Here is a 14,010-nt window from a genome sequence, read left to right on the forward strand (position 1 = left end):
AAGGAAGGCAGAAGCCTTCTCGGAAATGGAAAACGTAAACCCCCTCCCTTCCAATGATTATCATTTAGACATTAAAAAGCTCTCAGGGAAAGAGACGGGAATAGGACTGAGCCTGCAGAGCAGAGCAGCATTTGCTGATGGCCTGAGCCCTCGCTAAAGATCCTGTCGGGCTGTCTTAGACACCCGAGGCCAGGGATTGCTCCCAGCCTGGGCCGCTTTGGTTGGGCTGGGGGCGGCCCCAGGGCAGAAGGCAGCGTCTGCAAGGGCCCTGGGTGCCACGCTGCAGAACGGTCAGCGTGGCATGGAACGGAAGGCGGTATCCAAGGGCCCTTGGTGACAGAAGCTTGCCCGGGTGCACGGAACCCGCAACGGTGCAGAAGGGGACAGAGCGGTGCCGTGAGGAGCCCCCGCACAGCGCGCTCGTTCCCTTCTGAGCCGGAGCTTTTCCGCGGCCTCGTTGCTGCGGCTGAGCTCGAGGCCAGAGCACACAACTCGCTGACCCGTGGCCTTCCGAGGCCTCAATTGTGCAGCTGCCCTCAAGGGCAGAGCGTGGGCCTTGGTGTCCCGGAGCTTTTCCAGGGCATCTCTCCTGCAAGTAGCTCCGGTCACTGACATGGAGCAGAGAGCCCCGAGAGTGCCCAAGCTGGCTTGGGTAGAGGAGGAGGAGGAGGAGGAGGAGGAAGAACGCCCTGGAGCCGCCCCAGCACAGCAGACTGAAGAGGTGGTGCCATTCCATCCACCGCAGGAGGGTGAGTGGCAGAGCTGGGCCACAGGGCTGGAGCCTGCAGCCAGCTTGGCCCCATGCCATCCCATTGCCTGGGGACATGCCCAGGGACAGGATGGAAGAGGGGCCGGGCAGACAGGCTGCAATGGCCCCGCTCCTTCCCCCTGGGGCATGCCAGGGCTCTCCCTCTCGCCTGGGGAGCACGGCTCTAGGCCGTCTTCTCCGGCCTCTCCCGCAGCCCCTCAGCTCTGGCTGCGCTCTCTCTTTGCCAGATGCAGCCGTGGAGCGCACGCAAGAGCAGCAATCCAGCCTTGGCCGCTTCCGCAGAACAGCGCAGGTACCTGCAGCCACCCCCAGCTGGGCTGGGCCTGCTGTCCCTGCTCAGCCGAGCACCGTGTGTGGAGCAGTCCATGCAACAGGCCCGGCTTCTTGCCCTTCTCCTACAGCTCGTTCTGGCCTTCGTCCAGAGCATTCGGCAGGGAGAGACCAACAGCACGGGCACTGGGCTCAGAGCTCACTCAGAGCTCCTCAAACTTGAGACCAGTGCCGCCCTGCTGGATTTGCTGGTGGACAGGGGTGTTTGCAGGCCAGAGCAAGTAAGCAGCCTGTGGCCAGGCTTCAACTCCCCCGTGAGTCACGTGGCTTCCCAAGCCACGCCTGCTGGTCCCTGGCAGCCTTTGAGGCCACGGCAGTGCGCTGGGAAGGGAAGCACTTCTCTGGGGACGCTGGGGACATGGCTCCCTCTGGCAGCTTTCCGAGTCTCCCCGTGCCTTCTCCAGGTGCCCGCCATGGTGAGCTACATTCACCGATGGCTCGTGGCCAACGCTTCTGCCGAGCACAGGCTGGACAAGACCCTGCTCAATCTCACCAGAGCACACCCGGATGACGTGGCCGTGACGCTCCTGCGTGTGGCCCCGTCCTGTGACAGGTATGGGGCCCACCTGCCCAGAGGGCTCAGGCTTCCCCGCCCATCACCCTGTACAGCCAGTGCCAGCTGTCTGAGCAACAGAGAGTTCCAGGGCCCTCTGGCTGCTGCCTTTCTCAGCCCTGGCATGCCAGCCCCCGAGCCTGCTGCCATGCTCCCTTGCTGCCCCTCAGGGCGCTGTCCCCACAGGGCCGGGCTGCCTGGCTGCTGCTGGCCAGGGGGCCAGCGGGCAGAGGCAGAGCCGGCGCTCAGCCCGGGCCCCTAGCCATGCCCAGGCCACGGTGCTGTGCCTGAGACCTGCCCTGAGACGGAGCTCTAACCCCGCAGAGCTGCCCTCGCCATGTGGAAAACCATCATGTGCTCGTCCAGGACTGCGGAGCCAGTGCTGCTGAACCTCCTGCATGTGCTGGGCAGCTGGCCAGAGCGCAGCACGTGCACCTCGGATGGGGACGAAACGGCTGTCTTTGCCCTGGCTGTGAGTTCCTGCAAGTGGCCTTTGCTGGCCCCAAGGCCGCCTCTGCAGCAGCTCTCCTATGCTCTTCCCCCACTGCATCTCCCTGCCTCAGGCGCTGGCCTGAGACTTGGCCCAGGGGCAGCTTCAGGCCCACCAGGCCCCGTGCTCCCCCTGCGTCTCTCCGGGCCTCTCCCTGCCAAGCTCGGGCCCTGCCACACGGACGCCTGGGCACTGAGCGCCGTCTCGGGGGGGGCTTTTTCCTTCGCAGGCCACCCTGGTGACGTGGAAGATCCTGCAGGAACCCCGCGTGCCACGGGTAGTGACGGTCTATTTCCCCCGCCTGTTTGTGCACCTGCTCTTCCAGGTGTTCTTCAGCACAGAAGAGGTGCCAGAGAAGGTGCATACCTTCTGGAAGGATTGCCAGGAAGAGCACGGCCTTGCCACCAGCCCCAACAGGTGCTCCACCCCAGTCGCCCTATCCCTGCCGTGTGGCCTGCCAAGGAGCCAGTGAGTGCCAGCGTGACCTGGGCTTTGCTCTGCACACAGGTTTGCAGTGCAGACCCTGAAGTGCCTGCTCTGCCTTCTCCAGTGTGAGCACGTGGTGCTGTCAATGGAAGGCAAGCGTGGCTGGGACGCGCTGCTCTGCGTTGATAGCCACCACTATGCCGTGACGCTGCTGGCCGGGTGAGACCCCCCTTGTCCCCATTGCTCCCGGCATTTGTGCCCTGTGCCCGGGCTGTCGCACAGGGTCCCCGCGGCTGTGGGCCAAAGGGACGAGGGAGAGCCAAGCAGACTGGCAAAGGCCTGCAAAGGAGGGTGCCCAGGAGCAGCCACATGCATGTCCAAGGGCCCAGGTCCCCCGGCAGGGTGCTGGGGAAAGACAAGAACTGTGTGACTCAGTGCTGGCAGAGGCTTCTCCCCCTGGCTCAGGGTCTTAGTGCCATTTTCCGCCTTCCAGGGAGATGCGCCACGCATCCAGGCACTTGTCTAAGTGCATCTTATGCTGCCTCCTTGAGATGCTCGGCACAGGGATGCCCTACTGGGATTTCCCTGCCCTGGCATTCCTTGCGGAGGTGAGCCTGAAGGCCAGCACTACCTGGCTGAGCTGCCTGCCAGCTCTCTGCCCTCTGGTGGCCGCAGCCGCCCGGGACGGTGCCCGCGCCCTGTGCTGCTGCCTGGGCCCAGGCCTGTGCGGCTCCGGGCTCCTGCCGGCCGGCTCCCCCGTCACTGCCCTGTGCCTTTCAGGTCCTCGAGTGCCTGGACTTGAGGGAATGCAGGGACAGCGTCATGGACGTCTTGTCATGGCACCTGCGGAGGGAGCGCGCAGACATTGGCAGCCAGCTTCTCAGGGTCCTCCTCCCGCAAAGGGACGCTTCCCCGCTGGTGAGAAGAAGGGGGCAGCGGCTGAAGCCGTGCAGGCAGCGCGGGGCCGGGCAACGCAGTGGCTTGGCCTCGCCTGGGCTTCGGGCGCTGGGGCAGCTGCTCCCAGCCAGCTCTCCTGCCTCCCGCTTCAGTGCCCCAGCACTTGGCCACAGGCCTTTGGCCTCTGGGCCCCGCCGCACGGCAGCAGGGTGGCCTTTCACAAACTTGCCTTCCGCACAGGCCGAAAGAATGTGGAGCCTGACCGAAAGGCTGGCCGAGCTCCCGCGGCTCAGGATCACCACCGTTCTACTGGGCTATCTCTTCCTGGACAACGGTGCCCGCATACCCAGCCCCATCGCCCTGCAGCTGGCAAAGGTGATCCTGCCGCTCTTTGACAACGTAAGGCTCTGCGCCCCCAGCCACGGCCACTGGCTGCTGCCCGCACACTTGGTGCCCTGTGCAGATGCAGGCCTGCGCCAATGTGGGCCAGAAGCGGCCCATGCTGAGCTCTTCTTTCCTTCCTCTTCTACAGGCTGATAGCCAGGTGCAGCAGCTCTCCATGACTGTCTTTCAACGCTTGATGTCTGCTGTAGAAGAAGAAGGAAAAGAGCCCCTGATGACACAAGTGTGGCAGAGCCTGCTCCCACTGTTCTTCCGCTGCCATGATGAGAATCAGCATGTGGCAGAGGTGAGCACTCGTGGGCTGCTCCTCTTCTCCTGGCAGGGGTCTCGGCCGCCTCCTGCCCTGCGCCTGCTGGCCCGCTGCCTCCTCCAGGCCATGGCACAGGGACGCGGGTCCCGTGGCCTGGGCTGCGGGGCCATCTCCGCGTCTCTGCTGCTCTCCAGGCTTCTCGGGAAACGCTGCTTGGTGCGGTGAAGTTCCTGAAAAGGAAGGATCTCGAGAGAGCTGCAAAGAAAGAGAAACTCTCCAAGTTTGCCGAGATCCTGGTAAGGACGGCCTGCAAGGCCCAGCCCCAGCCTGGAGAAGGCCCCCGAGGGCGGTGCTCAGCGTGCGGGCCGGGCGGCTGTGCCCCTGCCCGCTGCTGCACGCAGAGGCCACGCGGGCTCTTCTCCAGGCTCCCGTGGGCCTGAGCCGGGCGCCCATGGAGCCCCGGCCCGGCGGGCCTGCGGGGCGGGGCCGGCACCGCGGCTCCCCGGGCAGCAGCCGGCCCTCTGCCGCCTCCCCTCGGGAGCCCGGCGCCAGCGGCTGCTGGCCGCGCCTCAGGGCTGCGCGGGCAGGGGAGGCCGGGGCTGGGCGCAGGCAGCGCCCGGCCGAGGGGCTGAGCCCGCGCCAAGCCTTCCCTCCCGCCGCTCTCTCCAGCTGGCAGAGGACAGGAGCAGAGCGGCCGAGCACCTGCGCCGGGCCCTGCGCTACCTGGAGAGCCCACAGGAGCCCCTGCGAGAGGCGGCCATCAGGTTCATGGGTGAGCCACGAGGCCGGGCTCCCTCCCCGGCCCGCCGCAGCTCGGCCCCAGCCCCGCCTGCCGGCCCGGCAGCACCAGCCGCACCCGGCGCCGTGAAGCCCCGCCTGGCCTCGGCGCCGCTGCCGCCCTCTGGCAGCCGTGCCCTTGGGCGGCAGCGTGCGGCAAGGGCCCGGCCTGAGCTTTCCCTGGCCAGCAGGCCGTGTGGCCACAGCGCCCACAGCGCCGCTGGCAGGGAGCTGTGCCGCTGGGGCCGTGACAGGCTCTGTGTTCACAGGGATGGCCGGGCGGCACCTGAGGGGGCAGCAGCAAGAGCTCCAGCTGATCTGCACTGGTGAGTGAGGGCAGCGGGCTGAGCAAGGCGACCGGCCCGGCGGCGGGGCGAGAGCTGCCAGCCCCGCCCCGCCTGCGGAGGGCTCTGCTCCCGTGGGCAGCGCACACTGACATTTCAGGCCCACGTGTGCCATTCGTGGCCAGCAGCTTCAGCCTGATCCCCTGGCTGCCTGCTCCCCACTCCTGGCCATGCCAAGAGCCGGCTGGGATGGCCCTTGCAAGGGGGCTCTCTCCACGCCTCCCCGCAGATGCAGCTTCTGACCGTGCCTCTGTTCCTCTCTCTTGCAGCCCTGGAACGCCTGACGGAGGACACCAGCAGTGCCCTGTCCCAGCTGGCACTGCAAACACTGCGTGTCCTCCGGGCAATACAGCGTGGGCCATACACCATCTTCCAGAGGCTGCAAGATCAGCTGCGCAGGGCACGCAGGACTCGGCCTCGCCTCTCCGGCCTCAGCTGGCTGCACTGCGGGAGCTCTGGGGAGAGCTAAACTGGGAGGCTCTCTTTGCCGGGGCAACCCGAGCCAGGGGCAATTTTCCTTTTCTTTTAGATTTTCTCTTTTCTTTTCCATTTCTTATTTATATTTTTAATTGCAAGTAGAGTATCTTTTGTTTTGTATATATTATATAAATATATATATTTTTTTTTATGTAGTTATGTAAAAAAATAGTGTGTTATGTAGTAACATTATTTATAATCTGTTACTATATTATATTATAGTAACACATTATATATATGTTACTATATTAAGTAAAACACAGACACACACACACACACACATATATATATATATATATATGTTACTTAATGCAGATTATTGTAAATAAATAAATTCGAGGATGTGTTATGATACACAGACTGCCAGGAGCTTTTCTTTGCTGCCCGGGGTCTGCAGGGCAAGAGGCAGGAAAGGGTGAACAGGGTGCTTGTGCTCAGCAGCAGAGCAGGCTGAGGGCTCCTGTGGCCCTGAAGGGGGAAAAGGCTGCTTGTGCACAGCCAGCTGCCCAGGCGTGCAGTGCCGCAGGGAAAACGGCCAGAAGCCCCTTGGCCTTTGGTGCTTCCGCTGAAGCCTTTGTGCTGCCGACAGAGCGGCCGGGCAGGGGCCGGAGCTGCGGGGATCCCTGCCAGAGCGGTGCCTGGAGATGGCCACAAGCCCCGTGCCAGGCAGGAAGCGCCAGCCGTGTCCTCCTGCCCCTGTGCTGCTGGCTGCCTTGCTGAGGGCTCCCAGGGGCCTCTGGATGGGGCTCCTCCAGAGCTGCTGTGGGGCTGCGGCGCTGCTGCCAGGCAGCTGGGCCGGCCTGGGGGCGACCCCAAGGGGCTGGGGCACTGGGAAGCCCTGAGCAATTGGCTGTCAGAGGCCACAAGCAGCTCCCTGGCAGCCGCCTTGTTCCTGCCGCACTTGACTTGCAAGGCACAGCCTGGGCACTCTGGAACTAATAGCGCATCGGTGTTGTCGGAGAGCGAAATGCAGGCAATCCTCAGAGCTTTGCTCTCGTCAGCAAAGCTTAGCATTAAAGACAGCATTTGATCTGAAACCTTGGAAAGGGCTTCCAAACCAAGCTGCTCCAAGGGAGAATGTGCATTTCTAGTTGATAGCATAGACACATGGAGGAAAGTTGAAGGCGAGGAAAGTTTAGAGTTGTAGAGTTCAAGATCTAGAAAAAATGAAAGTAGTTCCAATGGTAAACAAGAAGTTTAGCATGCAGTGCCCTAGCTTTGCGTGTCATAACATGATTGGCTAAGGAAGCTTACTATGTAGCATGAGTCCATAAGAGGAAATCTTGCAGCATGGGGTCCAAAACATAGACATGCTTGTTGGCAGTGTTGTCTCATTGGCCAACAAATCCTTCAAAGCTCTTGTAACTACAAGTCTTGCGGCCTTGTGAGCCATGGGGCGGAGACGTCAGCCAAACTCATCCTTCCTGTCTATGTGGAAGATAAGGAAAAGAAATGGCATCATCTGAAAACTCAAGAGCTCTGCTTTCCAGCTCCTTCCAAACTCCTTGGAATCCCGCAAAGTGTGATTTAGCTACAAACAGATGACAAGGACTCTTCATGCTGGCTCTTTGACTCCAAAGCAGCTGCTTTAGAATCTTTCCCATAAGCCTGTGTAGTTATGTGGCAGAAATGGATCAATTGAAGAAACTTTGAAGGGTATTTGGGGAGAAAGCCTGCCAGCAGGGGTCCCTGCTGATTCTGAAGTGTGCCACCAGCTGCAGGCCTTTCTGGGCTAAAAATATCATCAAGTCGCTTGCACTTGCTCTTTTTGGCCTCTTAAAGCTGGGCTCACTTTCGGGGCAAATTTGGAGACCTCATCTATGGGTGGATGGAGCACCCAGGATTTTCCCAATTGCAGGTCCCCGGTGGAAAAGGGGGCTCCCCAGCAACTGCGCATCTGCAAGATGAAAAACAATTGTCTTGGTTTGAAAAGCCGGGTGTCAGCTAAGGAAGGCAGAAGCCTTCTCGGAAATGGAAAACGTAAACCCCCTCCCTTCCAATGATTATCATTTAGACATTAAAAAGCTCTCAGGGAAAGAGACGGGAATAGGACTGAGCCTGCAGAGCAGAGCAGCATTTGCTGATGGCCTGAGCCCTCGCTAAAGATCCTGTCGGGCTGTCTTAGACACCCGAGGCCAGGGATTGCTCCCAGCCTGGGCCGCTTTGGTTGGGCTGGGGGCGGCCCCAGGGCAGAAGGCAGCGTCTGCAAGGGCCCTGGGTGCCACGCTGCAGAACGGTCAGCGTGGCATGGAACGGAAGGCGGTATCCAAGGGCCCTTGGTGACAGAAGCTTGCCCGGGTGCACGGAACCCGCAACGGTGCAGAAGGGGACAGAGCGGTGCCGTGAGGAGCCCCCGCACAGCGCGCTCGTTCCCTTCTGAGCCGGAGCTTTTCCGCGGCCTCGTTGCTGCGGCTGAGCTCGAGGCCAGAGCACACAACTCGCTGACCCGTGGCCTTCCGAGGCCTCAATTGTGCAGCTGCCCTCAAGGGCAGAGCGTGGGCCTTGGTGTCCCGGAGCTTTTCCAGGGCATCTCTCCTGCAAGTAGCTCCGGTCACTGACATGGAGCAGAGAGCCCCGAGAGTGCCCAAGCTGGCTTGGGTAGAGGAGGAGGAGGAGGAGGAGGAGGAAGAACGCCCTGGAGCCGCCCCAGCACAGCAGACTGAAGAGGTGGTGCCATTCCATCCACCGCAGGAGGGTGAGTGGCAGAGCTGGGCCACAGGGCTGGAGCCTGCAGCCAGCTTGGCCCCATGCCATCCCATTGCCTGGGGACATGCCCAGGGACAGGATGGAAGAGGGGCCGGGCAGACAGGCTGCAATGGCCCCGCTCCTTCCCCCTGGGGCATGCCAGGGCTCTCCCTCTCGCCTGGGGAGCACGGCTCTAGGCCGTCTTCTCCGGCCTCTCCCGCAGCCCCTCAGCTCTGGCTGCGCTCTCTCTTTGCCAGATGCAGCCGTGGAGCGCACGCAAGAGCAGCAATCCAGCCTTGGCCGCTTCCGCAGAACAGCGCAGGTACCTGCAGCCACCCCCAGCTGGGCTGGGCCTGCTGTCCCTGCTCAGCCGAGCACCGTGTGTGGAGCAGTCCATGCAACAGGCCCGGCTTCTTGCCCTTCTCCTACAGCTCGTTCTGGCCTTCGTCCAGAGCATTCGGCAGGGAGAGACCAACAGCACGGGCACTGGGCTCAGAGCTCACTCAGAGCTCCTCAAACTTGAGACCAGTGCCGCCCTGCTGGATTTGCTGGTGGACAGGGGTGTTTGCAGGCCAGAGCAAGTAAGCAGCCTGTGGCCAGGCTTCAACTCCCCCGTGAGTCACGTGGCTTCCCAAGCCACGCCTGCTGGTCCCTGGCAGCCTTTGAGGCCACGGCAGTGCGCTGGGAAGGGAAGCACTTCTCTGGGGACGCTGGGGACATGGCTCCCTCTGGCAGCTTTCCGAGTCTCCCCGTGCCTTCTCCAGGTGCCCGCCATGGTGAGCTACATTCACCGATGGCTCGTGGCCAACGCTTCTGCCGAGCACAGGCTGGACAAGACCCTGCTCAATCTCACCAGAGCACACCCGGATGACGTGGCCGTGACGCTCCTGCGTGTGGCCCCGTCCTGTGACAGGTATGGGGCCCACCTGCCCAGAGGGCTCAGGCTTCCCCGCCCATCACCCTGTACAGCCAGTGCCAGCTGTCTGAGCAACAGAGAGTTCCAGGGCCCTCTGGCTGCTGCCTTTCTCAGCCCTGGCATGCCAGCCCCCGAGCCTGCTGCCATGCTCCCTTGCTGCCCCTCAGGGCGCTGTCCCCACAGGGCCGGGCTGCCTGGCTGCTGCTGGCCAGGGGGCCAGCGGGCAGAGGCAGAGCCGGCGCTCAGCCCGGGCCCCTAGCCATGCCCAGGCCACGGTGCTGTGCCTGAGACCTGCCCTGAGACGGAGCTCTAACCCCGCAGAGCTGCCCTCGCCATGTGGAAAACCATCATGTGCTCGTCCAGGACTGCGGAGCCAGTGCTGCTGAACCTCCTGCATGTGCTGGGCAGCTGGCCAGAGCGCAGCACGTGCACCTCGGATGGGGACGAAACGGCTGTCTTTGCCCTGGCTGTGAGTTCCTGCAAGTGGCCTTTGCTGGCCCCAAGGCCGCCTCTGCAGCAGCTCTCCTATGCTCTTCCCCCACTGCATCTCCCTGCCTCAGGCGCTGGCCTGAGACTTGGCCCAGGGGCAGCTTCAGGCCCACCAGGCCCCGTGCTCCCCCTGCGTCTCTCCGGGCCTCTCCCTGCCAAGCTCGGGCCCTGCCACACGGACGCCTGGGCACTGAGCGCCGTCTCGGGGGGGGCTTTTTCCTTCGCAGGCCACCCTGGTGACGTGGAAGATCCTGCAGGAACCCCGCGTGCCACGGGTAGTGACGGTCTATTTCCCCCGCCTGTTTGTGCACCTGCTCTTCCAGGTGTTCTTCAGCACAGAAGAGGTGCCAGAGAAGGTGCATACCTTCTGGAAGGATTGCCAGGAAGAGCACGGCCTTGCCACCAGCCCCAACAGGTGCTCCACCCCAGTCGCCCTATCCCTGCCGTGTGGCCTGCCAAGGAGCCAGTGAGTGCCAGCGTGACCTGGGCTTTGCTCTGCACACAGGTTTGCAGTGCAGACCCTGAAGTGCCTGCTCTGCCTTCTCCAGTGTGAGCACGTGGTGCTGTCAATGGAAGGCAAGCGTGGCTGGGACGCGCTGCTCTGCGTTGATAGCCACCACTATGCCGTGACGCTGCTGGCCGGGTGAGACCCCCCTTGTCCCCATTGCTCCCGGCATTTGTGCCCTGTGCCCGGGCTGTCGCACAGGGTCCCCGCGGCTGTGGGCCAAAGGGACGAGGGAGAGCCAAGCAGACTGGCAAAGGCCTGCAAAGGAGGGTGCCCAGGAGCAGCCACATGCATGTCCAAGGGCCCAGGTCCCCCGGCAGGGTGCTGGGGAAAGACAAGAACTGTGTGACTCAGTGCTGGCAGAGGCTTCTCCCCCTGGCTCAGGGTCTTAGTGCCATTTTCCGCCTTCCAGGGAGATGCGCCACGCATCCAGGCACTTGTCTAAGTGCATCTTATGCTGCCTCCTTGAGATGCTCGGCACAGGGATGCCCTACTGGGATTTCCCTGCCCTGGCATTCCTTGCGGAGGTGAGCCTGAAGGCCAGCACTACCTGGCTGAGCTGCCTGCCAGCTCTCTGCCCTCTGGTGGCCGCAGCCGCCCGGGACGGTGCCCGCGCCCTGTGCTGCTGCCTGGGCCCAGGCCTGTGCGGCTCCGGGCTCCTGCCGGCCGGCTCCCCCGTCACTGCCCTGTGCCTTTCAGGTCCTCGAGTGCCTGGACTTGAGGGAATGCAGGGACAGCGTCATGGACGTCTTGTCATGGCACCTGCGGAGGGAGCGCGCAGACATTGGCAGCCAGCTTCTCAGGGTCCTCCTCCCGCAAAGGGACGCTTCCCCGCTGGTGAGAAGAAGGGGGCAGCGGCTGAAGCCGTGCAGGCAGCGCGGGGCCGGGCAACGCAGTGGCTTGGCCTCGCCTGGGCTTCGGGCGCTGGGGCAGCTGCTCCCAGCCAGCTCTCCTGCCTCCCGCTTCAGTGCCCCAGCACTTGGCCACAGGCCTTTGGCCTCTGGGCCCCGCCGCACGGCAGCAGGGTGGCCTTTCACAAACTTGCCTTCCGCACAGGCCGAAAGAATGTGGAGCCTGACCGAAAGGCTGGCCGAGCTCCCGCGGCTCAGGATCACCACCGTTCTACTGGGCTATCTCTTCCTGGACAACGGTGCCCGCATACCCAGCCCCATCGCCCTGCAGCTGGCAAAGGTGATCCTGCCGCTCTTTGACAACGTAAGGCTCTGCGCCCCCAGCCACGGCCACTGGCTGCTGCCCGCACACTTGGTGCCCTGTGCAGATGCAGGCCTGCGCCAATGTGGGCCAGAAGCGGCCCATGCTGAGCTCTTCTTTCCTTCCTCTTCTACAGGCTGATAGCCAGGTGCAGCAGCTCTCCATGACTGTCTTTCAACGCTTGATGTCTGCTGTAGAAGAAGAAGGAAAAGAGCCCCTGATGACACAAGTGTGGCAGAGCCTGCTCCCACTGTTCTTCCGCTGCCATGATGAGAATCAGCATGTGGCAGAGGTGAGCACTCGTGGGCTGCTCCTCTTCTCCTGGCAGGGGTCTCGGCCGCCTCCTGCCCTGCGCCTGCTGGCCCGCTGCCTCCTCCAGGCCATGGCACAGGGACGCGGGTCCCGTGGCCTGGGCTGCGGGGCCATCTCCGCGTCTCTGCTGCTCTCCAGGCTTCTCGGGAAACGCTGCTTGGTGCGGTGAAGTTCCTGAAAAGGAAGGATCTCGAGAGAGCTGCAAAGAAAGAGAAACTCTCCAAGTTTGCCGAGATCCTGGTAAGGACGGCCTGCAAGGCCCAGCCCCAGCCTGGAGAAGGCCCCCGAGGGCGGTGCTCAGCGTGCGGGCCGGGCGGCTGTGCCCCTGCCCGCTGCTGCACGCAGAGGCCGCGCGGGCTCTTCTCCAGGCTCCCGTGGGCCTGAGCCGGGCGCCCATGGAGCCCCGGCCCGGCGGGCCTGCGGGGCGGGGCCGGCACCGCGGCTCCCCGGGCAGCAGCCGGCCCTCTGCCGCCTCCCCTCGGGAGCCCGGCGCCAGCGGCTGCTGGCCGCGCCTCAGGGCTGCGCGGGCAGGGGAGGCCGGGGCTGGGCGCAGGCAGCGCCCGGCCGAGGGGCTGAGCCCGCGCCAAGCCTTCCCTCCCGCCGCTCTCTCCAGCTGGCAGAGGACAGGAGCAGAGCGGCCGAGCACCTGCGCCGGGCCCTGCGCTACCTGGAGAGCCCACAGGAGCCCCTGCGAGAGGCGGCCATCAGGTTCATGGGTGAGCCACGAGGCCGGGCTCCCTCCCCGGCCCGCCGCAGCTCGGCCCCAGCCCCGCCTGCCGGCCCGGCAGCACCAGCCGCACCCGGCGCCGTGAAGCCCCGCCTGGCCTCGGCGCCGCTGCCGCCCTCTGGCAGCCGTGCCCTTGGGCGGCAGCGTGCGGCAAGGGCCCGGCCTGAGCTTTCCCTGGCCAGCAGGCCGTGTGGCCACAGCGCCCACAGCGCCGCTGGCAGGGAGCTGTGCCGCTGGGGCCGTGACAGGCTCTGTGTTCACAGGGATGGCCGGGCGGCACCTGAGGGGGCAGCAGCAAGAGCTCCAGCTGATCTGCACTGGTGAGTGAGGGCAGCGGGCTGAGCAAGGCGACCGGCCCGGCGGCGGGGCGAGAGCTGCCAGCCCCGCCCCGCCTGCGGAGGGCTCTGCTCCCGTGGGCAGCGCACACTGACATTTCAGGCCCACGTGTGCCATTCGTGGCCAGCAGCTTCAGCCTGATCCCCTGGCTGCCTGCTCCCCACTCCTGGCCATGCCAAGAGCCGGCTGGGATGGCCCTTGCAAGGGGGCTCTCTCCACGCCTCCCCGCAGATGCAGCTTCTGACCGTGCCTCTGTTCCTCTCTCTTGCAGCCCTGGAACGCCTGACGGAGGACACCAGCAGTGCCCTGTCCCAGCTGGCACTGCAAACACTGCGTGTCCTCCGGGCAATACAGCGTGGGCCATACACCATCTTCCAGAGGCTGCAAGATCAGCTGCGCAGGGCACGCAGGACTCGGCCTCGCCTCTCCGGCCTCAGCTGGCTGCACTGCGGGAGCTCTGGGGAGAGCTAAACTGGGAGGCTCTCTTTGCCGGGGCAACCCGAGCCAGGGGCAATTTTCCTTTTCTTTTAGATTTTCTCTTTTCTTTTCCATTTCTTATTTATATTTTTAATTGCAAGTAGAGTATCTTTTGTTTTGTATATATTATATAAATATATATATTTTTTTTTATGTAGTTATGTAAAAAAATAGTGTGTTATGTAGTAACATTATTTATAATCTGTTACTATATTATATTATAGTAACACATTATATATATGTTACTATATTAAGTAAAACACAGACACACACACACACACACATATATATATATATATATATGTTACTTAATGCAGATTATTGTAAATAAATAAATTCGAGGATGTGTTATGATACACAGACTGCCAGGAGCTTTTCTTTGCTGCCCGGGGTCTGCAGGGCAAGAGGCAGGAAAGGGTGAACAGGGTGCTTGTGCTCAGCAGCAGAGCAGGCTGAGGGCTCCTGTGGCCCTGAAGGGGGAAAAGGCTGCTTGTGCACAGCCAGCTGCCCAGGCGTGCAGTGCCGCAGGGAAAACGGCCAGAAGCCCCTTGGCCTTTGGTGCTTCCGCTGAAGCCTTTGTGCTGCCGACAGAGCGGCCGGGCAGGGGCCGGAGCTGCGGGGATCCCTGCCAGAGCG

The 14,010-nt window shown here is 63.0% G+C and overlaps 2 protein-coding genes across 2 annotated transcripts; both read left to right on the plus strand.

The window, feature by feature from the left end:
• Positions 1-3,714: 3,714 nt before the first annotated feature.
• Positions 3,715-5,971, plus strand: LOC311158184 (uncharacterized protein; the record flags this gene model as incomplete). The annotated part of the gene is made up of 4 exons (XM_084213436.1): positions 3,715-3,799; positions 4,659-4,889; positions 5,164-5,220; positions 5,508-5,971. The coding sequence occupies 4 exons, from the start codon at positions 3,715-3,717 to the stop codon at positions 5,705-5,707; spliced, it is 573 nt and encodes a 190-aa protein (XP_084069562.1). The 3' UTR covers positions 5,708-5,971.
• Positions 5,972-11,375: 5,404 nt separating this feature from the next.
• Positions 11,376-13,632, plus strand: LOC311158185 (uncharacterized protein; the record flags this gene model as incomplete). The annotated part of the gene is made up of 4 exons (XM_084213437.1): positions 11,376-11,460; positions 12,320-12,550; positions 12,825-12,881; positions 13,169-13,632. The coding sequence occupies 4 exons, from the start codon at positions 11,376-11,378 to the stop codon at positions 13,366-13,368; spliced, it is 573 nt and encodes a 190-aa protein (XP_084069563.1). The 3' UTR covers positions 13,369-13,632.
• Between the last annotated feature and the right edge of the window lie 378 nt (positions 13,633-14,010).

Source organism: Fringilla coelebs (assembly GCF_963513975.1).
Source record: "Fringilla coelebs genome assembly, chromosome: 12".
Classification (NCBI taxonomy): Eukaryota; Metazoa; Chordata; class Aves; order Passeriformes; family Fringillidae; genus Fringilla; species Fringilla coelebs.